Source organism: Candida orthopsilosis, assembly GCF_000315875.1.
Source record: "Candida orthopsilosis Co 90-125, chromosome 2 draft sequence".
Classification (NCBI taxonomy): domain Eukaryota; kingdom Fungi; phylum Ascomycota; class Pichiomycetes; order Serinales; family Debaryomycetaceae; genus Lodderomyces; species Lodderomyces orthopsilosis.
In genome coordinates, this window is record NC_018295.1 from 1,633,580 (window position 1) to 1,657,582 (window position 24,003).

Consider the following 24,003-nt stretch of genomic DNA (forward strand, 5'->3'; position numbering starts at 1 on the left):
AATTTTCTTTGGCTTTTGAAATTAGATTTTCATTTCTTTGTAGTTTTAATGAGATAGAAACAAACCTTTAGAGGCTACATATACAGTTGAGAGATTAATACCTATATAACTAACCACACGGTATCCTCTTTCAACTTACATTCGCTAAAACATGCTACCTAGAAGTTCGCGGTCTAATATGAGTCGGCACCCCTTGCTAGGTAGACTACTGAATGCAAAAGTTATCAAAGTCGTGCTAGCAATAGTGGTGATATTCAACCTATTTTTTATAACTTCGCTAATATTTGACACCAATAAATCACGAAAGAAGAAATCATATATGTCAATATTGAAACTACCGAAACTTTCATCAAATAAGAAGAATTCAAAAGTTATAACATTGAAACCGGCTCCTAATCATAAACTACAATATCATCAAGGATTAGGTGGTGCATCGCTTGATGATATTCCCAAAATAATAGAGGTGAGTAACGCTGATATAAGCTATGCTAGTGGGCCACAATTGGGGTCAAAGCAATTGTACCCAGTCTCCGACAAACCATACGAAGAATTGGACGATGACGAAAAGATCTTGCACAAGTTGAACCAAGTTAATAAAGACCAGGAAAAGTACTGGTTGGGTCATACGGAACTAACTGATTATGAAATAAAAGTCAACGTCAAGGATTTTCTAGCCGAAAATTGGATCAATAAACCGGTTTTATTCTACGATCCAAGATTCACCTTGTCGATATATTTATCGGAAATACGGAACCAATACTTGACCAAAAACCCAGAAAATTCACCGTATTACAAAAATGAGATTGTTGTACCTTTTTCTTGGTCAGACTGGGTTGATTTGACCATGTTGAACCAAGAATTGATCAAGCCAGAAAATAAGAGGAAAACATGTGAATATATGAAAGCCACTCATCATATACCGACGAAAGTCAAAGATTATTGTATAAACAATGTTGACATTGGTGCAAAGGAGCTAGATGAGATGAAACTTCCACTGATTGATTATGTCCCTGGGTTTGCAGTTAAGAAATCCCCAACAAATAAAGCATCAAATGAGGTGAGGATGTTGGAGGGTAAATCACATCTTCTAACGTATGCGGCAAACCCTTTAGCTGTTATATTTTTGACTAAACATGGTGTTTATGAAGCTAAGATAGATCAAAAACAGCGTATTGTTGATGGTAATTTGTTTGAAAATTACATAAATCGTAACGGCATACTGCGAGATCAAGATGAATCAATAACTTTGAACCCAGTAAAGGAATTTCATCTTTTGCTGGATCAGGTAAAGCCAACAATATTAGATCCCGGGGAAGATGAATATGGATTGTTTGCTAAATCTAAAGAACTTTCCCCGTCTAGTTCACGTGAGATCTATCTACCCCAACTGGCATTTGATTATCAACAAGATAAAATTGATGCACAAATCAAACATTATGAGAAGAGATTAAAGATATTACATGATTTAACTACAAATGAACTTACATTCAACCAACAAGTAATCAATGAAGTGCGTTTAGAAAGAAATGAGAAGATGTATTATGATGGATTAAAATTTGCCAATAAATACTCATTGAAAAAGGAACCAACTCATTTTCGTATGGCAAGATTGAATTTTGGTAATGAGGAAAATGATCATGATGCAGGGTGGCATTATGAATGGAGATTTTTCAATGGAGCATTAAGATATTTGAAAAAGGGGTGGACAGAAGAGGAGTTATTGATTAGGGAAAAAGTCTTGTTGGATAGAATTTTAAGAAACTGGTTTAAATTTGCAAGTGAAAAGGGACTTGTGTCTTGGATTGCTCATGGTCCTCTTTTGTCTTGGTATTGGGATGGATTACTATTCCCTTTTGATGAAGATATTGATATTCAAATGCCAGCAAAAGAATTGGCCAAGTTTTGCAAATTGTATAATCAAACATTAGTGGTTGAAGATATAAATGAAGGATTTGGCAAGTATTTTATTGAGTGCTCATCATTTATACATCATCGTGGCAAATCATACAAGGAAAACCATATTGATGCAAGATTTATCGATATTGATACTGGTTCATATATTGATATAACCGGATTGGGAGTTAGTAATGAACCAGTACCTGAAAGATACTTTGACCTAGTTGAGCAAAATGAAATTGAAGGTTCAACAAGACAAGTATACAATTGTCGATTCCCCCACTTCTATTCCCATGATGAAATATCACCTTTGAGATATACTATGCTTGGTGGCGTACCAGTATATGTCCCCAATCAAATTGAAACTATACTTCAACAAGAATACAAAAAAGGGTTAATTGGGTATGACTATGATGGGTTTTTCTTTGTTGATGCATTAAATCTTTGGATTCATCATAGTAAATTAGAATTTTTATTCCCCAAGAATGCAATTTATACAAATTACAAGAAGAAGCAATTAAATGTACCTAGATTCACCGGTTTGGTCCAAAATATAACTCAATCACAAGTGGTTGAACTATTGGAGAAAGATGAGGATATCTTACTAGAGTATTATCTTACCAAAGATGTTACTGATTTACACAAATTAGAATTGACTCACATGTTTAATTTACCTGATGGAATAGACACCAAGATTGGCGATATAATGGGAATGAAGACACAAGCAGAAATTTCTCAAGATAAAGCATATCATCAATTAACTTCAAATTTCAAGTTTCAGATACCTTTTAGACGATCATTATTTAATTATGAAATGATTGATCGACCTAGACATCATCATTAGAGATTAGAGATTATAACGTTTTATTTTTTAATAATATATAGACAACTCAGACATTTATAATTTTGTTTTAATATTAATAGTAATAGTAATAGTAATAGTATCGTTTGTGATTGATTGAAGTGCTCAGAGCCCTGGTGTATTGGATATTTAGTTGTGTAGGGGTTGCCTTGTAAAATCTCGGAGATAACCATCTGGAGATGTCAGTTGGTTGCGCTACGATTTTCGTGTTATCTCTCTGTCTCTTTTCCAAGTCACACGACCTTTACTTTTTCAATTTTTTTTGTAAATTTCTTTTTCTCTATTTCAAAAAATCTCCAATTACACAAAAATAACGGATTATATCCCAAAAGTTTATTATAATGTGAGGCACAGCAATAGCCATAAGAGAAAAAAAAATTCTTACAACCAAAAACATTAATTTCAAAGCATTAAACTAATACAAGACAAAGCCAGAGCAAGAAGGGGGTTGTTCATATATATCTAGCTACAAAGAAGAAAAGTTCATACGGTGTTTATATCAAAGTGCTGAAGATTTTTCACGTCACACAGTGGACGCATAAAAGGTACAATATATATTAATTAGCACCTCCACAACCTATACAAGATCCTGTTTGCATTACACCTTCTGTACACCTCAATATATCGACCTTCCCCCTACAACCTTTTAGTATTATAATATGATTGATATAAAACTACTACGGAACTTGTTTCTCGTCATTTTGTTCATAAACATCTTTTATTTTGTGAAGGTTTATCGACTAGAAGAAGAAAAACTTAAACAATTAGCAATAGCACATGTTACTTCGATAGATTACACTACTGATGACCAAATTGAATACGATAAAACCAAGGATTACCATATGTTGGAACCAAAACAGAAGATTGCATACCTACTAGACAAAGTTCATGAAAATCAAGATAACCGATATTGGTTAGCTGATACTTCGATGGAAAACCCATCTGTTATGATTAACCCACATGAATATCTACCGCCTAGAGAGTACAACTATATTGAAACTTGGCAAAATAAATCTGAACTATATTACGAACCGAGATTCACTCTTGCTGTTTACTTGGATGAATTAAAACATCAATTGAAATTGCATAATCCTAATAACGAGAGGCTGAAAGATCATTTGATACGAATGCCATTTGCATGGTCAGATTGGGTTGATTTGACAATGTTGAATGAAGAGATTTTAAAGCCAATTGATGAGCGTAGAACTTGTCAATCTTTACAACTGCGTGCAAACAAAAAAACAAAGTACCCAAAGTGGTGTAAGAATTTGGTTGATTTAGAAGATGAGGAAGTCGAGGAGATTGGCTTGTCTCGAGCAGATATGCCAGGATTTATTGTTCGAAGTTCACCGATGAATAAGGCCCATCACAAGGAAGTTATGTTACAAGGAAAGGGCCATTTGTTGACGTCGCAAGAAAATCCCATTGCAATGATCTTCCTTACTAAAGATGGTACGTATGAAACTCAGTTGTTGGGTCAACGACAAAGGTTGGTGCGTACTGATTTATTTGAAAAGTATCTTGAGCGCAGAAATTTGGACTTAACAGCGGGTTTAGATGAGATTGAAATGAATCCACAAGCTGAATTTAAATCGTTGCTTGAAACGGTTCCGGCAAGGCCGTTGAATGTAGATGATGATATCTACAAGATGAGACAAATCACCCGACAAAAAGAATTCAATGCGTCGAGGGAGTTGCATCTTGACAAAGATGCATTCCATTATAAACAAGAGGCCATTGATGAACAAATTAGTGATTATGAAGTTAGATTGAACAAGATCAAAGAATCAATTACCAATGAATTGAGATATGATCCTGCCGTGATTGAGGAAAATCGATTGAACCGACATGAGATCAACCACTATAACGGATTAAAAACTGCCAATAAGTATTCAGTTGAAAAGGAGCCAACGTACTATAAGCTTGCCACTTTGAAAAAAGACAAAACTAATAGTGATGCTGGATGGCATTATGAGTGGAGATTTTTCAATGGGGCTCTTAGGTATATCAAAGATGACACATGGACTTCTGAGCAATTGGAAGTACGGGAACAGATCATTCTTGATAGACTACTAAGAAATTGGTTTCGATTTGCTGAGGAAAAAGGAATCATTTCGTGGATCGCCCATGGTCCTCTTTTGTCTTGGTATTGGGATGGATTGATGTTTCCGTACGATATTGACATTGATATTCAGATGCCTAGTTCAGAGTTGAACCGATTATCAGCCAACTACAACATGACTTTGGTAATTGAAGATGTTAGTGAAGGATACGGAAAATATCTCATCGATTGTGCTACATTCTTACACCATAGAGACGTGGCAAGAAAAGACAATCATATCGATGCAAGATTCATTGATATTGACACCGGCACTTATATTGATATAACTGGAATTGGTATCAACAATGAGCAACCACCGCCAGAATACGATGGGTATATCAGAAACAAGCAACGTAAACAAGAATCTGTTGAATTGTACATGGACAGGAGAAAGCACTGGTTGAATTTTGAGAAAATCAGCCCTTTGCATTATTCAATGATCGGCGGGGTACCAGTTTATGTGCCTAATGATATCATGTCTATGCTCAACAATGAATATTCAGCTGGAACTAGATCTTATTACTTCGGAGGATACTACTATGTGCCATGTTTGAGATTGTGGTTGCAAGTGAACAAGATTAAACCAATTTTTAAACCTGAACAATACGAAGCAAAGACAAAAGTACGTGAACGTGAAAAGCTAACTGAATTGATCAAAAATATTGATGATGAAGGTAAATTGAGACTTTTGGAGATGCATGAAGATGTATTAATTGAGTACTATCTCACTCATAAGTTGACTGCATTGCATGAAATTGAAAAGAAGTTTATGCTTGATCATACTTTGCAACAGCTGATGTTTGATTTACTGGAGAAAGTGGAGTACCATCAATTAACATCGAGATTTAAAATGGGTTCGCCATTGAGGAAGAGTTTATTTGACTTTGAATACTTTGAGAGGTTTAAGCACATGAAGAAGCCGGAAATCGAAAGTGACACTTTCGAGGATAAGGAAGGCGATGCCTATTCAGTTGATCCCAATTTGCATTCAGTATCCACCCCAGGTGATGAAAACGTTGACAGCTTTCAAAATAAAGACAGCATGGCTCAAGTTGTAGAGGATACAAATTCTGATGATGGGGATGGTAGAGCCGATTTTCATGACAATGATGACAGAGTGGACCCAAATGACTCTGATGGTAGAGAAGATTCACAACAAGCTGATACTGACAGAGATGATCCACTTGGTGTAGGAAATGAAGTGGGTGTAGAGAATTCAGGGGACATAGTAAATGAGAACGCTCCTGATGATGATGCAGCCACGAACGACATTGACGGGGTTGAAGATACACAAGAGGGAGATGGAAGAGGGGATTTGCATGATACTGAGTCTCCAGGAGAGGACGTAGTTATAGAGAACCCAAAGAACTAATGCATTTTAACTGATGATCACTTTTATTTGTAGATATCTCTTAGACATGAGACATAATCTTTAATCAGCGACAGAATTATCGCGACAAGGGCGAAAGTTGGCACAAAAAAATTGAAATTACATCCAAAGTGTCTCCTACCACAGTGTTTCATACAACCTATCCGGTAACCAACATGTTGCATTCGTTAAGGTTGGGCTTTCAAGCTGCACCAAGGTCATTATACTCGCCCGTAAGGTCTTATTCGCGTTATGTCAGAACTGCACCAAAAACTGCATCTACAAAGACAGCAGTCAAACCTGCTCCTCCAATTGAAGATGAAGTAACCCAACAAGACACGCCACTGGATGAATTACAAAGTACTACCTCCACTGCTTCTTTTGCATTTCAGGATGCTCCACCCGAGACAAGATCTGTTTTAAATTCCACGCCCAACAATATAATAGACTGGTCCGATTCTTATCATGGACTTGGCTCACAGCCATTCTCTAAAGAAATTGCAGATATATTATTGACACCAATTGAAGATCAAGATATTGAAATTAAGCCCGATGGACTTTTATATTTACCAGAAATCAAATATCGTCGAATTTTGAACAAGGCATTTGGACCTGGAGGTTGGGGTTTAGTACCGCGTACCGAATCATTGGTTACCAAGTCACAAATTTCTCGTGAATATGGGTTAATTTGCCATGGAAGATTGATAAGTATAGCTCGAGGTGAACAAGACTATTTTGGTGGAGAAGAGAAAGTCACTACGGCCTTGGAAGGATGCAAGAGTAATGCCTTGATGAGATGTTGTAAAGATTTGGGAATTGCTAGTGAATTATGGGACCCTGGTTTTATTAGGAAATGGAAAGCTAAATACTGTGAAGAAGTATTTGTTGAACATGTTGTGAATAAAAAGAAAAAGAAGTTGTGGAAGTTGAAATCGAATAAGAAGATAGATTATCCATATAAACAATTGTAAAGATGATCTTTTGTTTAGAATTTATAAATAATGTACATAACACCCAAATAAAGCAAATGTCAGTCAATTAAGGTTTAAAAATACCACGTCCAACACCCAACTCCTCTACTGTTTGAGTGATTGGTCTTCTTTGCCAAATATCCCAGAATCCTTGTTGTGGTAAATCTTTATTTTCATTAGCCAATTCATATTTAGCGTCAGTGGTTGGACTACTTGTGGATTGAGCCCAGTATGCACGATCGACAATGGTTGCCAATGAAGTACCTAAAGCACCCGTTATTACCTTATGTTTGGCTGGCATAGATCTAAAAGCGGCACTTAAAACTACCGTATTTGCTGCAGTTAAACCCCAAAATGTATTCCAACAATCATTCTTTTCTCTTAAATTAGCTACCGATGATTGTACACCTTTGGCAACTGTAAGGAAGGTTATTGCTGATATAGGGATTTCCAATTTGAATGTAGTTCTTTTCCAAATGTACAAGAATGCATACGACCCAACGGTTGAATAGAAACCAAATTTGAATAATTGGCCAACTTCTTTACGGGTGTCAATTGGATGCCATTCTGGGTACCCCAAACCTTTACTGAAGTTAGCTAATGGGTTTGGATATTTGTTTCTTGCATCTGGAAGTGGTACAACTTCAGCAACTTCTACTTGCTCTGACATTATAGATGGTGTAAGGGGAAGCTTTTGGGTCAAGGAGTTTGGCTAACCTCTTTGTCTATTTAATTTTTCTTCTGCGCCAATCAGATGAAAATTGTTTGTCAAAGAGAAAAGAAAAAAATTAATCCACCACATATCTATAGCTCTACTTTTTACTTCCAATTCTGGAAGTCTATGTCATATCATTAAAAGTTTTTTTTTTTCGTCTTCCTCATTTTGGCCATTTTTGCAAATGAAACCCTCCCACTAATCGGGTTTCTTTCAACCACCACTAATTGATTAATAAATCACACCACGTAACAATGAACAAAGCTTTAACCGTAACAGCTGTGGTTGCTACAGCATTTGCAGGATACGCCATATACTTCGATTACCAACGTAGGAATTCAAAGGAATTTAGAAAATCATTAAAGAAGAAAGCTGTCAAACAACAAAAGATTAAAGAAAAAGTTGAAAAGGAAACTAAGGAACTCAAGTTAGAGACTGTGAAGAATGCTCTTTTGGATGACTTAAGAGCCAATCCAATTCCAACCGATTTAAATGAAAGAGAAGCTTTTTTTATGGAACAAGTGGCAACAGGTGAACAAAAAGCCAAGGATAACTCTATAGATGCTGCCATCTGTTTCTATAAAGCATTGGCTGTATACCCTAATCCAACCGACATCTTGGGAGTTTATCAAAAGACTGTACCAGAGGATGTTTATGAGTTGGTTGTTATGATGATTGCTGTATACCCACCAGCTTCGGTATCAAGTATCTTGAGCAAAGGAGGTGCTGCACCAGGTGAAACTAAGCCTTCTGAAGAGGATTTAGATTAAGGAGAAGAGGGAAAGTTTTGAAGCTTGTGGTGGGTTACTTTTGCTGACATTTTTCTTTGGTTTAACTTGTTGCACTGTATATATTCTTGATTCTTTTATACTTGAATAGATATAAAGGAGATCCTGTTTAGATCGTAACATTTGGTAGAAAGTGACTTGAGATTCTGTGCATTGAGTATCAGTAGTAGTGGTTGTACAGCTTGTACCAGCTTTTCACTGATCCGCGCAATTCAAAGAATTCACCTTTCTTCACACTTCTTGTTAAGCCCACATATACAATTGCCTTTTTTGCCCAGCATTAAAACTTTCTTCTGACATTGGAGCTAAGCCTCGTTCTGTCTCATGATTCATTCGTTATACTATTTATTTCTTTCGCTTGTTTTACCTATTGTGGTGGCTGGACTGTCAAATAGCACAGCCGACTTGCAATACAAGGGAGTAAGTATTGGCGGATGGTTGGTTCTCGAGCCGTATATTACTCCTTCACTTTTCAAAGATTCCTTATCATATAATGAGACAGAAAAAGATCTTCCGGTGGATGAGTACCACTATTGCAAAAAATTGGGGCACGATGAAGCGTCAAGACTTTTGGAAAATCATTGGAGTACATTTTATAATGAATCTGATTTTAAGGAAATCCACGACCATGGTTTGAACATGGTAAGGATTCCTATCGGCTACTGGGCTTTTGAAAAGTTGGATGGGGATCCATATGTCGCTGGAGCACAAAAATATCTTGATAAAGCGATTGAATGGTGTTCAAAACATGATTTGAAGGTGTTGATCGATTTACATGGTGCTCCAAATACTCAGAATGGGTTTGACAATTCTGGGTTGAGAAATATTGGGTATCCTGGGTGGCAAAATAAGACAGAATATGTTGATCACACTATTGAGGTTTTGCAACAAATCTATGAAAAGTATGGTTCTGGTGATTATGCAAGTAATTATAGCGATACCATTATTGGAGTCGAAGTGTTGAATGAACCATTGGGGCCAAAGTTAAACATGACCGACTTGAAAAGGTTTTACATAGAGTCGTACAATGATGCAAGAAATATTCAAACGGTCCAAAATTCGATATTGTTTCACGATGCTTTTCAAAGTATAAGCTACTGGGATGACTTTTTCACAAAGGGTCAAGTCAAGTATCACAATCGCACGTTAAATGATACAGCAAAATTTGAAAATGTTGTGGTTGATCACCATCACTATGAAGTATTCGGAAATGTTGTCGCAGACAATGTCACTCAACATTTAGAAAATATTCAAAATTATGCAGCATCGATAGGTAAAGAAAAACATCCAGCAATTGTTGGAGAGTGGTCCGCGGCTTTAACCGATTGTGCTCCATGGCTCAATGGTATTGGGCTAGGAACCAGATATGAAGGTACTGCTCCATATGATAATAAGGCTGCGGGTAAGTGCTCAGAAATCACACGGAATCCGTCGAAATGGTCAAGCAAACAAAAGAAAGATTACCGTAGATTTGTTGAGATGCAGCTCTATCAATATAATGCCCACACTAATGGATGGATATTTTGGTGTTGGAAAACTGAAGGAGAAGCTACCGAATGGGATTTCAGGGAATTGGCAAGGTTGGAAATAATCCCACAACCATTAGATGATTATAAGTACACCAAGAATGGAAAGGATACGAGTGAAGGCTGTAGACTAGGAGTTGATGGAGTTTTAATTAAGACCTTGATAGCACTTGTTGCATGGTATATTTTATAGAGAAGGAATTGGTAACTTTTTGCAATTAGTCAGTGGTAGCGTTTTGATTTCTCTCATAAATAATTTTCCACCACAGTTTCGGTGCGCCCTTCTTTTTTTTCACCAACTGTGGAACCAATTTCATAAAAGATTTATTAACTAGCTTCAAAGAATGGGTAAATCAGTCAATATTGCTATAATTGGATCCGGAGTGGTTGGGTCAGCTTACATCAATCAATTGAAAAACTTGAAAACCAGCATTGTCTTTAATGTTGTTTACTTGGCCAGATCTTCAAAAGAGGCACTTTATAATGATGACTACAAGCCAATTGATTTAGCTACATACAAGACAGCACCTGCCAAATCAGTTTTGAGTTTGGATAAATTGGCTACCTACTTGAAAGACGCTCATAAACCAACAATCCTAGTCGACAACACTTCAAACGAAGCAATTGCCAATAGTTATTCAACATTTATTAAAGAAGGAATCTCAATTGCAACACCAAATAAAAAGGCATTCTCATCAGCTTTGAAAATTTGGAATGATATCTTCTCCAATTCTGAGCAAGAAGGTGCTGGTTTGGTTTATCATGAGTCAACTGTGGGTGCTGGTTTACCAATCATTGGTCCTTTGAAAGACATTGTGCTCACTGGTGATAAAGTTGAGACTATTGAAGGTATATTCTCTGGTACTTTGTCCTACATCTTCAATGAGTTCTCAACACCTAAGAAATCAGATGTACAATTCTCTGATATTGTCACTAAGGCAAAGAGTTTGGGGTACACTGAACCGGATCCAAGAGATGATTTGAATGGATTGGACGTAGCCAGAAAGGTTACCATTCTTGCTAGAATTGCTGGCTTTGACGTTGAGAGCCCAACAAGCTTCCCGGTTGAGAGCTTGATCCCTAAACAATTGGAAAGTGTTTCAAGTGCCGATGAATTTTTACAAAAATTGCCACAATATGACGCAGACATTCAAAAGGTTAAAGATGAAGCATTTGCTCATGGTAAGGTATTGAGATTCGTTGGTAAAGTTGACCTCAAGAATAATAGAGTTTCGGTTGAGATTGGCAAGTATCCATTTGACCATCCTTTCGCATCATTGAAGGGAAGTGACAATGTTGTTGCAATCAAGACAAATAGATATCCTAATCCACTCATCATCCAAGGTGCAGGTGCAGGTGCCGAAGTCACTGCCCATGGTGTCTTGGCAGACACTATAAAAATCGCTGAAAGAATTGCGAATTAGTTCATTGTGTATGTACAGAGTAAAGCTAAGTAATTTGTGATACTGACTGCTCTTGCCAACTTGATTTAGCATCACGAAACACATCTCTTAAAAACTCGGCATTTTGACAGGCAGCTCGGAAATTCAACATGACCTTTTGTGAATCCAAGTGGGTTGATCTAGAACTACTCTCATAATCTCCAGAAGGAGATACTGAGGAATTAACTCGTGTAACATGCATGTTGTTAGGAGCTAAAAAGAAGTCACCACTATCTCTCAATTCAACGATATAGAATCCCGTCATGTGTATAAATTGTGCATACTGAAATGTAGGTCTACCCCAACTGTAAGTTATATCGATATTATCCCGCAGGAAGAAGGAGGTGGCTCGATTATCTAGTAAGAAGTTCATCTTTTTCAAAAAACACAAATGATAATAATACCTGTTTGAGTTTATAATACTCGGATCGGCAAATTCATCATCATTTAATGGATCAACCGCCAATTTGACCTCAACAAATGAATGAAATGGACTCAATTTTGGTATCATACACAATTCCTTCCACGGAGTTTCGACCAACTTCAAGCCATGTCTTTCACACAATCGAGACCATGCCATGATTGTGTCCTCTATGAATTTATTGGTGGTAGTAAGCCACTGAAGTCTGATATGGTAACAATGGTCAGGATTATGAACACGATCATAATGGACAGTAATAACCTCTGGTCTGTATGATTTCTTCAATGGATCCACATCAAATTTGATTGCTTTGCTTAGTATGAATTTTTTACTTCTCTTTCCAGTTGAGTCTGCCATCGATGACGCTTCTGAACCAATGTTGTGGGAAGAAATAACCTTGACAAGACCCTCTTGTCCTTGTATCTTCGGAGACGATGTAGATTTGGATGCAACCGAACCCTCTTTCTTGGCGCTGCTACTAAACCAGGAACCTCGATTCACCTTGTCTATCTTTTCAAAATACTCCTCTTCAAATTCATAAAAGTAATACCCATCAATAAAACCGTGTCTCAGCTCGACATGTTTGAAGACACCTTTACTCAAAAGGTTTTGTCCATAACTTACTGCTGCTTCTCGCGTATCGATGTCTTCAAAACAGTCAACAAGCCATGTCACAAGCTCACTTCCAATAAAACACAGCAAATGCTTTTTGAAATGCCACGTTCTGTCGACAAGCTTCAACCCTGATTGTGGGTTTTGTAACTCCAGCGCCAATTCGGACAATTTTATACTCTTGTTGAAACGCATGTGCTCAGGTATCATCAATGTCGGCTGATTCCCAGTGATATCGTAGTTCTCTGCTTCGTTTGATAAAAAGTCGTATAGATTTCCAGTGTAGAAATTGACATCAGAAAACCTGTCGGCAGTTTTTGGCTTGTTCTGATCCTTCTTGTAGGTTCCCTTTTCAATCACTGCTATCAATTTTCTTAATCCTTCAACCCTTATTTCTTCGGCATTCAAGTGTTCATTACTCAAATAGTATGCATTTTTGGGAATTTCGGCAGGCATGACAACAAATTTCATTTTATGAAATTCCTTTTTGTCGTCAGGTAATGCATCATCAAATCCTGCCAAAAACTGATCAAACTGATTCCAGTTATACTTTTGTGGATACTGTGCAATTGCATCCACCTGTGATGGGGAATAGTCATCCGCGTATCTTGTTCTAATCAATGGAAAATATGGTTGGGAAATGCGTTGGCCAAGCGTAATCTTTTTCTCTTCGTCATTAATAGTTTTCCGATATAGTTGAACATTCAAATTACCATTGTAGTCGCAAAATATACGGTGGATTTCATCATCCATGGACATATATATCCTTGATCCGAGGTAATTATTGTCCGGGAAATATTTGATAATGGACTCAGCATTTCCGGCTGGCTTTCTCTCAACCTCTGCTTTTTTTACACTATTGCCGTAACAAATTTGAAAGCCCAACATCAATCGCAATTGAATCATTTCTCTCATTAGTTCTGAAGTTGTTTGCAATTCTAGGTAATTTTCATTGTTCAAGTATACCGAGTAATTTTGAAACGTGTATTTCAGTTGTAGTTGCTGTTGACTAGGAAATACTCCTGTGGTTATGGGCAACGCTGCTGGTGCTTGAAAAGATCTCCATTTGATCAATTTACGTTGGATCTTGTCTGGGAAAAGGTTACTCCATCTACTAACACTTGACTTTTGAAGAACATTATTAGTGATCTCCCTTGAAGGGTTTAGAATTTCAATCCAGAGGGAATTATGCTCTGGTGTCTCTTGTGTTTCTGTGATGGAGGAAAACTTCTCTCTTGCAGTTAATTTTGGTTCATTGTACTGCTTGCGAGGTTTGTCATCTCTTTTGGAGAATAAAGTTTCAGCTTTGATTATTCTTGGAGATTGTGAGTCTTTTCGATAAGTTTCAATTTGGCTACCTTGTATTGTCCTTGGAACACTTCTTAACAGTGCCGTCGGTGAAGCGGGTGCCTTTTCTTCACTGAACTTGTTGATATTGTACAATCTTGATAACGCAGAAGTTTCCCCAGCAGGATGAGCTACAGTCCCTACTGCAGCCGAGTTAGTGGTTAAGCTGTTTGCCGGTAGAAGTGAAGTTCTGTCATTGAAAATCAAAGACAATGTTGCTTTAGAGTCTTTTATGGATGGTGCCTTGAATTTTGGTTCGGGAATGTTGAACTCCATTTTTGGCTCTTCCTTCCTTTGTATGGACAGAAAAATAGACTCATCATACTTTTCCATCGACTCAATCAAGGAGTCACCGTGTTGCTTCAAATACAACCGTGATATACGTGCATCACTGGCCTCGTTCTCCATCACACCCATCATTTGTAATTCATAGATCTTACATCTTGGAATCCATTGTGAGGAGTCATCCTGTTTTTCCTTGAAAAAGGAGATGTCACACCATATGGGCACACAATAGCTAACTCTTCCGTCCTTGATGAATCGAAATAATGGTGTGACGTGTAAAGGTGGTTGACTCAAGCACACAATATCAAGGGTGGTATCAATAGTCGACATTTTCTTACTAGTCTCAAGGAGTAAATTGTAGTCAACATCAAACAATCCCGCACCTGGTGTAATGAGAATAAAATGATTAAGTGAATGTTTCAAATCTGTGTTTCTGAAGCGATCGTTAAACAGCACTAACGCCACATTCACAGCCTCTAAGAAGTTTCCTTTCACTGAAGGTAACATTTGACCCTCTAACACGTACTTCGAGTCCTTACCAGGGTTCAACATGCAATCACGTTTGAAATTTGCAAATTCGAGTCTTAAATTTGCCATAATTCGGTCCCAATGCACAATATTCACTTGGTCCACAACCACCCTAAAATAATCACGTCGCTGGGAAGGACGTTCTCCAGGTAGAAGGTTTGTCCACGGAACATTTGTGAGATCCACACTAGTAAATAATACAATTGTTATTGAGTGATGAGTGCCCTTGTCTCTCCAACGTCGAAATATTTTAGGAAATAAATTGTTCACCAACTTATGAAACATGATTTCACCACTTTCTTCGAAATTCCACATTTCTCTCGATAGCTGAATGAGTACTGTAAGCTTAGCACTTTCACTTCTATAAATTATTTTAGTTTCTTTGTTGATGTAGCCTGAAAATACTTTCTTTCCATTCTTGTACATGTATCGAACAACACCAGTTCTGTTGTTGAGAAAGGAGAGTCTTTGTTCGGTGTAGCAGCAGCTTCCAACCAAGGACGACGAAAATTGCCACATGGCATCTCTAGATAGATTTATATCTTTGATAAATATTTCCATTGAATCTATAACGACTGCATCCAAATTTGTGACTCGTCGTACCAGGACAACACTCCTTGGGGCTATGTCTAATAATCTTTGAAATGGGTTTGACTGAAGTGATATTTGTGATTGTGATTGTGATTGTTGTTGCTTCAGTCTGGCATCTAATGGTTTCAATTCAGGTGTTGCTTGATGCTCTCGAATATTTCGTGGAGTTAACTTGAACACTAATTTCTTGGGTAATTGTGACTCTAAACTTTGTAGTTCATACACTTGTCCTGATGCAACACCACCAGGAAACGCATTTGAATCAATCAATACATCTTCATGTGTTGTACGGATTTCATGAAACCAAAGATTCAATTGAATAACGGCCCTAGACTCTTCGGTGTTACTGTTAATTTTTTGTAAAGTAGATAATTCCCGCTTTGTTGATTCAATGTTGTGGTTATTGTGGCGGCTTACCACTATGGAAGCTCCAGACGATTTGTTGATTAAAAGTTGATTGTTTGATATAGGATGCCTCGATCCCACTGTTATACTTGAATGGTTGGCACTCATGCGCCCCAGAGAAACATTCGATTGTATGATTGCTGTATTGGTACTTTGCGCTTTGTTAGTCGAAGCGTTTGTTGATCTAGCATGTTGCATTGTATGAGTCGGCAGCTATGGTGTGTTAGGTCTCCTCTGAATGTTTTATGTTTTTGGTGCAATTTTTCAGGTCTAACTATACAAATTTATTACAATCTATTTATAACACAAACTCATCTATAAACCATTGATGGAACCTATTGTCGTCTGATAACTCAGGGTGAAATGAAGTACCGAGTATACGACCCTGTCTTACAGCTACAATAAGCTCATTCTCCTTCCCATCGTAGTTGTGCAATTTATACAAAACTTCCACCGGTGCTTTATTGTGGTAATTGCTCTTCGATCTCACAATCTTATTTGGTGACGATCCACTTTCTGCCCCGTTGGGCAAAATCTTGGTCACAACTGGAGCACGTATAAAAATGGTGGGGAAGCTATCGCATCCTGGTATGAATCCACTAAAATCCAACTTTTGTTCAAATGAATCAACTTGTCGACCAAATGCATTCCTACTAACCTGAATGTCCAAACCTCCTAAGCACGTTTGGTTTTCCACAGCATTCTCAATCTCCTTTGCGAGAAAGATCAACCCTGCACATGTACCCCAGATAGACTTTGACTCATTAGAAACGAATTTGCATAAATGTGGAAGCAAGTTTGTTCTTTCTGCTATGTATGACATAGAGCTACTTTCACCACCTGGTATCACCAATGAGTCGCATTTGTCGAGATCTTCTTTAGTTCGAACTGCAATGATGTTAATAGAATAATTTGAATATTTTTCTTCATCTTGTTCGATAACAGATTTGAAGTAGTTGATGTGTTCTCTGAATGCGCCTTGGAGGGCAAGTACTCCAAGAGTAACTGGCTTTGGTATAGTCATTGAATGCTGTTGTTTCTTTTCAGTGGTGACGAGCGTTGTCTACTTCCTTTTAACTCTTGTTGGATATTTGACTCGGATTGGTTTTTTTTCCTTTCTTTTCCTGCGAGATAATAAGTAACTGTGGGTTAGAAAGCTGAGATAAGTGTTCACCTATTGATGAAACAGCAAATATTGTTGGTTATTGTGGTGTAATAACGGTGATCGAAGCCCTATGGAAAAACTTTGGAGAAATATATTGAACATTGTACACAAAACTAATTGGAACATCTAAGCGCATACGATTGAAATTGAGCCGAGAATAGCGGTAGACTGAAAGAATAAATGAGTCAGAGGGAAATGTGCTTGCATTCTAGCTACGCAGAATTTGCAATTAAAGCGGCGGATGCTTTTGTCAGTCCGATTGCCAAGACTCGATGTATCTGGCATCGGATCATCCGCCTACAATAATCGTTAAGCTATACCTAAGTCTTTAAGTATTCAATTACTCATCAAATGGGTATTACTGAAATTATTGCAGGCAAGGGGCGGGGTATGCAAATCGATAATGAGCTTTTTGTAGTTCTAACAAACCTAATTATGAGCAAATTAGAGAGAACTGATGTGGCATATTAGTTAAACCCTTGGCGAATAGATCAACAATTGAACAAAAAAATAAAAAAGAGTCAAATATTTTGACTTCTTTGTGTCCCTTTTGTCTTAAACTTCTATTTTAATTCGGCCATAGCATTTTAATTTTTCACTTTTATTTAAATTGATTGTGATTTATCTTTCTTTCAAGTAGTGATCTACTAGACTACAGTTTACCAATTACTCATACTAGTACACGAAACAAATCATTTACGATGTCTGAATTGAAAATTAAAGAAGGGTTGGCCAAGATGTTGAAAGGTGGGGTTATCATGGACGTTGTGAATTTTGAACAAGCCAAAATTGCTGAAAAGGCGGGTGCTTGTTCCGTCATGGCTCTTGAGAGAATCCCTGCCGAAATGAGAAAGTCGAACCAAGTTTGTAGAATGTCTGATCCTCACATGATCAAGGAAATCATGGAAAATGTCCAAATACCGGTTATGGCCAAAGTTAGAATTGGTCATTTTGTTGAAGCTCAAATCTTGGAAGCCTTGAAGGTTGATTACATTGATGAGAGTGAAGTTTTAACTCCAGCCGATACTGTTGACCACATTGACAAGAGCAAGTTCAACGTCCCATTTGTATGTGGTGCGAGAAATTTGGGTGAAGCCTTAAGAAGAATCAATGAAGGTGCTGCCATGATTAGATGTAAAGGTGAAGCTGGTACAGGTGATATTTCATCTGCTGTTGACCACATCAAGACCATCACCAAAGATATACAAGAAGCATGTAAATTAAAGACTGATGAAGAGAGACAAGCTTTGGCTAAGGAATTGAGAGTTCCAGTTGAATTGGTAAACACCGTTGTGGAATTGAAAAGATTGCCAGTCGTTACTTTTGCTGCTGGTGGTGTTGCTACCCCAGCAGATGCTGCTTTGTTGATGCAATTGGGGTGTGATGGTGTATTCGTTGGTTCCGGTATTTTCAAGTCGCTGAACCCTGAAAAACTTGCTACTGCTATCGTCAATGCTGTCACTCATTATGATGACCCACTCAAGTTGTTGGAATACTCAACTGACTTGGGTGATTTGATGCCAGGTATCTCAGTAGACTCCATCAAGGAGAACGAAAAATTGGAAAAGAGAGGTTGGTAATTAGTATGCTATAAAAGAGATTTTTCTTATGTTAGTACACTCACGCGACACCTGTTTATAGTACTACACATTGTGTATAAACAATATAAACCTTATTTTATATTTTAGCTTCACCATCTGGGCAGAGCCTTACATGTTGTGAAAATTCTTCTGGATCTCTAGTCTTTTGGGTATTTACTTCAATATCAAGCCAATATCAAGTCTTTTAGTGGTTTGATTGGTTCTATAACATCTTAGGGAGCGAAACGGGCCAAATTTGGTTTCTTACTTTGGAACTAGAGTGCAAAAATTGTGTTCTTTTTTTAAGGGAAACCACTTATTCAAACTTTTCAGGTATGCCCCACCTTTTTGAAATTGCTTCTTCTGGACAGAAACCGGACTGTTTAAAGAATCAGTCCATTCGTTCAACTTGCTGCAAAATGGAATCAAAGCGAGTTACCATTTTAGAAGATGCCAAGAGTAAGGTTAGTTCCGTTTCCCGAATTTGGAAATATAGGCGCAAGGGAAATATCTTGTCTTAGAATTATCACATAATATATTTTGGATCTTGCAGCGAAAGAGGCGACGTAATATGTGGTTGCTGGTGGATTTTTTTTTTGGATGAGACATCCGATTGAAATGTAATTATGTGGGGCTACTCGATAGGTAATTGGAAAGGAAAAGGATTTAGTTTGAACACAAATTCCGTTGCGTCGAGGATATTTAGTTCAAGTGGCTGAATTCAATATTTATTGCGTTGATTCAACGTTTCCGCCGAAATTCCGCTCTAAATATTCCGAAATACTTGAATTCCGTTGCATTCAACCATGATCAGTTCAGGTGTTGAGAGCAAGTTGTGTTCAACTGATCCATATTTGTATCTAAAACGTGAGGTGGTAAATTTCTTGCAAATTATGGTTATTTGACTTAAATACCCCACACATCCCTCCAATGAGAACTATGATTCAAGTGTTTACTAAGTTAGTTTAATTTATCATTAAAGGATAAGCATCATGAAGTTATTCAGTAAAGAAAGTAGTACTACCGTTGATATCGAAAGAATTTCAGATGCTGCCGAATCTATTGCAACTGAAAAAATCAACCAATACAAAGACTTTCACGCCAGAATTGATGTGGAGAAGCACGGAGAGACACAGAGGAGGATCACGCCGCGTCATGTGAGCTTAATGATTATAGGTCAGTCCATTGGAAGTGGTTTGTTTCTTGGTGTTAGAACTCCCTTGAATAAAAGTGGTTCTTTGTCGTTTTTTTTGGCATTCACTATATGGGCAGTATTTGTCGTCTACCCCTTAATGCAAGTTGTTGGGGTCATTTGTTGCTACTTACCCATTAAGGGTTCCTTTATTCATTATAGCGCCAGATATGTTGACCCGGCTCTTGGATTTGCTTCGTGTATAATCTACATTTATACATGTATGATGTTTGTTTGTCTCGAAGCTACAGCTGTTGCACAGGTGATTGGTTTTTGGACTGATGTTAATCCTGGTGCATGGATTACCATCTGTATCGTGATCTATCCGCTTATCGGAATCTTTGGTTCAAATGTCTACGGAGAAGTGGAGTTTTACTCGTCAATTTTGAAATTGGTTTTGGTCATGGGTTTGATGCTTTTTTCACTTATATCAATGTGTGGCGGAAACCCCCAAGGAAAAGCATACGGATTTCAACATTGGAAAGAAGGTGGTTTGTTTAGAGAATATTTGGTCGGTGGTGATACTGGAAAGTTTTTTGCATGGTGGAGCTCTTTAAGATGGGCTGCATTTGCTGCCGGTGGCCCAGATGGATTTTCGATGCTTGCGTCTGAAGTACAACGACTGAGGACAACCATGCCAACCTCAGCAAAACGAGTTTACATTAGAGTTTATCTATTCTATATTGGAGGTGTCTCTTCTCAATTGTTTAATTTCATCAGTGAATGAAAGATTAGTTGAGCAGTAGTCAACAGGATCAACAACCTCAGCAGGATCTCCATGGGTCATTGGTATGGAAGATATTGGAGTTAAAGGTTTGGCTTCAGTTATCAACGCATGTGTTATGACTTCAGCATTCTCCTGCGGTAATGCATTCTTTTGTTGTTCCACCAGGTCACTTTATAGTGCTTCATTGGCCGGTTACTTGCCACGATTTTTATCAAAGTATTTGAAAAATGGGTCTCCAGTTTACTGTGTTCTTGTCACTTTTGCAGTATCGTTCGTCGCATATTTAAATGTAAATGAAGATGGAATGGTGGTCTTCAATTGGTTTGTCAATTTATGTGCCACAGGATTATTATTGGCATACATTTGTATGTGGTGTTCATATTTTCAATTCCGCAGGGCATGGGAGGCTCAACACAAGACCAAAATGAGAAACCCGGAGTATCCCTATTTCACCGGCCCCAAATGGTTGCATCCTGTTCTAACTTACTTGGGTATGACATTTACAATATTGGTGGTTTTCTTTAATGGATTCTGGATCTTTTTCCCTGGAAATTTTAATGTATCTAATTTGTTTACAAGTTACTTTGCCTCAGCTTTCTTTGTTTGCTTATTTTTATTTTGGAAGGTCTATAAAAAGACCAAGTTTAGAACACCTTTGACTGCTGATATCGTTAGTGGTAAGCAAAAAATGGACGACGAAGAAGAGGTTGAGGAAAGAGAATATGCCGTAAAACAAGCCGAGTATGTCACTGCAGTGTGGTATGTCAAAGCATGGAGGTGTTTCTACAACCTATGCTTCAGCTAAGGTTGATTGGTGGAAAGGTTCAACTTTTGCTGTTGTCACGAAGAAAACAACCTACTGTTTAGATTAATGTATATGATTATCTTTATATATTGATTTTGCACCCAACTTCTCTGAAAGCACGTAATGTGTTATTATAGGAACTTGAAAAATATGCAAACAAATAGGATTAAACTACAGTTACCAGAAAGTATTAAACCTATTTATCTATTCGTATCAACCTATCACTGGTTGGATAATCGTTTTCAACCGAAACCAAGCCAAGAATTTAGCCATTAAAGAGTAATAGACCCGATTTTATCTTTGTGTAGCACAATAGAGATAGATTTTACTAGCGGCTAAAGCAATTGCTAAAATAGATAAGAATAACTGAAATTACCTTCTCAATGAGGGAAAATGAAATAACTTAAAATTCCGGTAACAAAACAACACAAAATGAAAAAGAAATTATTGGCGAAATATTCCGTTGCTAATATTTCGGAGCAACAGGAACTGATCAATATTTTCCGAATATGAAAAATTCCGCCCATCAGGTAAATAAATTCATTAAGATGGAAAGCGATATAGATTCCGTTACCATCAAATGAATGTATACTTCGTGAAAAGGGGAATATAAAGACTGGCTCCAATCCAGTGGTATCCACGGTAAAAATTCGGTATAAGGCAGACTCCTTTAGCTATCTACTGGGTAATTTCACTGGAAAAGGGACACTATAGTGGTCAATAATGAGCAAGAAACAAGAAGCAAATGTCGCTGTGGATGTCGAAAAAGGATCAATTGAACCATTTTCCATAAATGGAGAAACATATAAAGGTTTCAATTCGAACAGGTTAGATATAGACACCTATGGACAGACACAACGAAAGATAACCTCACGTCATGTTAGTTTGATGATTATTGGACAGTCGATAGGAAGTGGGTTATTTGTTGGAGTAAGGTCTCCGTTGAATACAAGCGGGTCGTTGTCATTTTTCTTAGCATTTAGTGTATGGGCTATCTTGGTAGTTTATCCATTGATGCAATGCGTTGGTGTTATGTGTTGCTATTTACCTATTAAGGGCTCATTTATTCATTTCAGTGCCAGATATGTTGATCCAGCATTAGGTTTTGCAGCAAGTATTATCTACATTTACACAGCAATGATGTTTGTGTGTCTTGAGGCTACAGCAGTGGCACAAGTGATAAGCTATTGGACGAATATAAACCCCGGAGTTTGGATAACTATTGCAATTGTTGCTTATGTATGCATTGGATTAGTTGGAGCCAACATTTATGGAGAAGTTGAGTTTTTTGCATCTATATTGAAGGTGTTTTTGATTTTAGGATTGATGTTATTTTCACTTGTTTCCATGTGCGGGGGAAATCCTCATCATGATGCTTATGGATTCCAACACTGGAAAGAAGGTGGATTGTTTAGATCATATTTGGTTGGTGGCAGTACAGGGAAGTTCTTAGGTTGGTGGAATGCACTATTGTGGGCAGCCTTTGCTGCTGGTGGACCAGACGCTTTAGCATTAATTGCTGGTGAAGTACAACGACCAAGGAAAACCATCAGCTTAGCAGCCAAAAGAACTTATATTCGAATTTATTTGTTCTACATTGGTGGAATATTCTTTTTGAACTGTTTAATTTCATCCGTCAATCCAAGGCTTGTAGAACTGTTAACTACTGGATCACAATCATCAGCTGGATCACCATGGGTAATTGGAATTGAACAGGTTGGAGTTAAAGGGCTAGCTTCTTTGATCAATGCTGTAATTCTCAGCTCAGCATTTTCTTGCGGCAACGCCTTTTTTTATTGTTCCACAAGATCAATTTATAGTGCTGCATTGGCGGGCTATCTACCCAAATTTTTTGCCAAGTGTTTGAAAAATGGATCCCCTGTGTATTGTGTTGGTGCAACTTTTGCTGTATCATTATTGGCATATTTGAACGTAAATGAAGCTTCAACTAATGTTTTCAATTGGTTTGTTAATTTGGCAACAACTGGTTTGTTGTTGGCATACATTTGTATGTGGTGGTCGTATTTTAGATTTCGTAAAGCATGGGAACAACAAAATGGGACCAAAATGGACTCACCTCAGTATCCATACTATTTGTTTGCTCGATGGATGCATCCAGTGATAACCTATTCTGGTTTTGCATTAACAATCTTGGTTTTGTTCTTTAATGGATTTTGGATATTTTTTCCACATCAATTTTCAGTGGCCAACCTATTCACAAGCTACTTTGCCCCAGTGTTTTTCATTTGTTTATTCGTGTTTTGGAAATTGTTGAAAAGGACTAAATTTATATCTGCGGAGGATGCGGATATAACAACAGACAAACAAGAGATTGATGAAGAGGAGGAAGTAGAGGAATTGGATCATCAAGAAAAACAAGCTCAATATGGAACGGCTGCATGGTATGTAAAATTGTGGAAAAACTTTTATAGCTTCTGTTTTACTTAAGAGTGTGTGTTGTCTATTTTTGTAACAGAGAGTGTATTTATTATCTATATACAAATAGATATTGTTTCTCATCTCCAACATTATGCATGGTAAGCAATGATGCTGAGAAATATAGTCTTACTACTTAACATCGTAACGGTTGTTTCAATTCTTAATATTATTGAATTCTAAAATAACACTAATACGTAGAAAAATAAATAAAAATCCATAAACGCCAATAATCATCA

At 37.4% G+C, this 24,003-nt stretch overlaps 11 protein-coding genes and 1 pseudogene across 12 annotated transcripts; 9 read left to right on the plus strand and 3 right to left on the minus strand. All coding sequences in view use genetic code 12, as the record gives it.

Annotated features, from left to right (window-relative positions):
* Positions 1–151: 151 nt before the first annotated feature.
* On the plus strand, positions 152–2,740 carry CORT_0B07820 (hypothetical protein; the record flags this gene model as incomplete). Its single annotated transcript, XM_003867876.1, has 1 exon — positions 152–2,740. The coding sequence occupies one exon, from the start codon at positions 152–154 to the stop codon at positions 2,738–2,740; it is 2,589 nt and encodes an 862-aa protein (XP_003867924.1).
* A 677-nt stretch (positions 2,741–3,417) lies between these two features.
* CORT_0B07830 (hypothetical protein) lies at positions 3,418–6,231 on the plus strand (the record flags this gene model as incomplete). The annotated part of the gene is made up of 1 exon (XM_003867877.1): positions 3,418–6,231. One exon carries the CDS (start codon positions 3,418–3,420, stop codon positions 6,229–6,231), a length of 2,814 nt encoding a protein of 937 aa, XP_003867925.1.
* Positions 6,232–6,404: 173 nt separating this feature from the next.
* On the plus strand, positions 6,405–7,199 carry CORT_0B07840 (Mgm101 protein; the record flags this gene model as incomplete). Its single annotated transcript, XM_003867878.1, has 1 exon — positions 6,405–7,199. One exon carries the CDS (start codon positions 6,405–6,407, stop codon positions 7,197–7,199), a length of 795 nt encoding a protein of 264 aa, XP_003867926.1.
* A 67-nt stretch (positions 7,200–7,266) lies between these two features.
* Positions 7,267–7,869, minus strand: CORT_0B07850 (hypothetical protein; the record flags this gene model as incomplete). The annotated part of the gene is made up of 1 exon (XM_003867879.1): positions 7,267–7,869. The coding sequence occupies one exon, from the start codon at positions 7,867–7,869 to the stop codon at positions 7,267–7,269; it is 603 nt and encodes a 200-aa protein (XP_003867927.1).
* A 299-nt stretch (positions 7,870–8,168) lies between these two features.
* CORT_0B07860 (Tom20 mitochondrial primary import receptor) lies at positions 8,169–8,684 on the plus strand (the record flags this gene model as incomplete). The annotated part of the gene is made up of 1 exon (XM_003867880.1): positions 8,169–8,684. One exon carries the CDS (start codon positions 8,169–8,171, stop codon positions 8,682–8,684), a length of 516 nt encoding a protein of 171 aa, XP_003867928.1.
* Positions 8,685–9,026: 342 nt separating this feature from the next.
* Positions 9,027–10,421, plus strand: CORT_0B07870 (Exg2 GPI-anchored cell wall protein; the record flags this gene model as incomplete). Its single annotated transcript, XM_003867881.1, has 1 exon — positions 9,027–10,421. The coding sequence occupies one exon, from the start codon at positions 9,027–9,029 to the stop codon at positions 10,419–10,421; it is 1,395 nt and encodes a 464-aa protein (XP_003867929.1).
* A 151-nt stretch (positions 10,422–10,572) lies between these two features.
* On the plus strand, positions 10,573–11,652 carry CORT_0B07880 (Hom6 homoserine dehydrogenase; the record flags this gene model as incomplete). The annotated part of the gene is made up of 1 exon (XM_003867882.1): positions 10,573–11,652. The coding sequence occupies one exon, from the start codon at positions 10,573–10,575 to the stop codon at positions 11,650–11,652; it is 1,080 nt and encodes a 359-aa protein (XP_003867930.1).
* A 25-nt stretch (positions 11,653–11,677) lies between these two features.
* CORT_0B07890 (Iml1 protein) lies at positions 11,678–16,057 on the minus strand (the record flags this gene model as incomplete). The annotated part of the gene is made up of 1 exon (XM_003867883.1): positions 11,678–16,057. The coding sequence occupies one exon, from the start codon at positions 16,055–16,057 to the stop codon at positions 11,678–11,680; it is 4,380 nt and encodes a 1,459-aa protein (XP_003867931.1).
* Positions 16,058–16,157: 100 nt separating this feature from the next.
* On the minus strand, positions 16,158–16,883 carry CORT_0B07900 (Sno1 protein; the record flags this gene model as incomplete). The annotated part of the gene is made up of 1 exon (XM_003867884.1): positions 16,158–16,883. One exon carries the CDS (start codon positions 16,881–16,883, stop codon positions 16,158–16,160), a length of 726 nt encoding a protein of 241 aa, XP_003867932.1.
* Positions 16,884–17,725: 842 nt separating this feature from the next.
* CORT_0B07910 (Snz1 protein) lies at positions 17,726–18,604 on the plus strand (the record flags this gene model as incomplete). The annotated part of the gene is made up of 1 exon (XM_003867885.1): positions 17,726–18,604. One exon carries the CDS (start codon positions 17,726–17,728, stop codon positions 18,602–18,604), a length of 879 nt encoding a protein of 292 aa, XP_003867933.1.
* A 992-nt stretch (positions 18,605–19,596) lies between these two features.
* On the plus strand, positions 19,597–21,328 carry CORT_0B07920 (annotated as a pseudogene). The gene has a single exon. A coding segment is annotated over exon 1 (1,732 nt).
* Positions 21,329–22,051: 723 nt separating this feature from the next.
* CORT_0B07930 (Put4 proline permease) lies at positions 22,052–23,776 on the plus strand (the record flags this gene model as incomplete). The annotated part of the gene is made up of 1 exon (XM_003867886.1): positions 22,052–23,776. One exon carries the CDS (start codon positions 22,052–22,054, stop codon positions 23,774–23,776), a length of 1,725 nt encoding a protein of 574 aa, XP_003867934.1.
* Between the last annotated feature and the right edge of the window lie 227 nt (positions 23,777–24,003).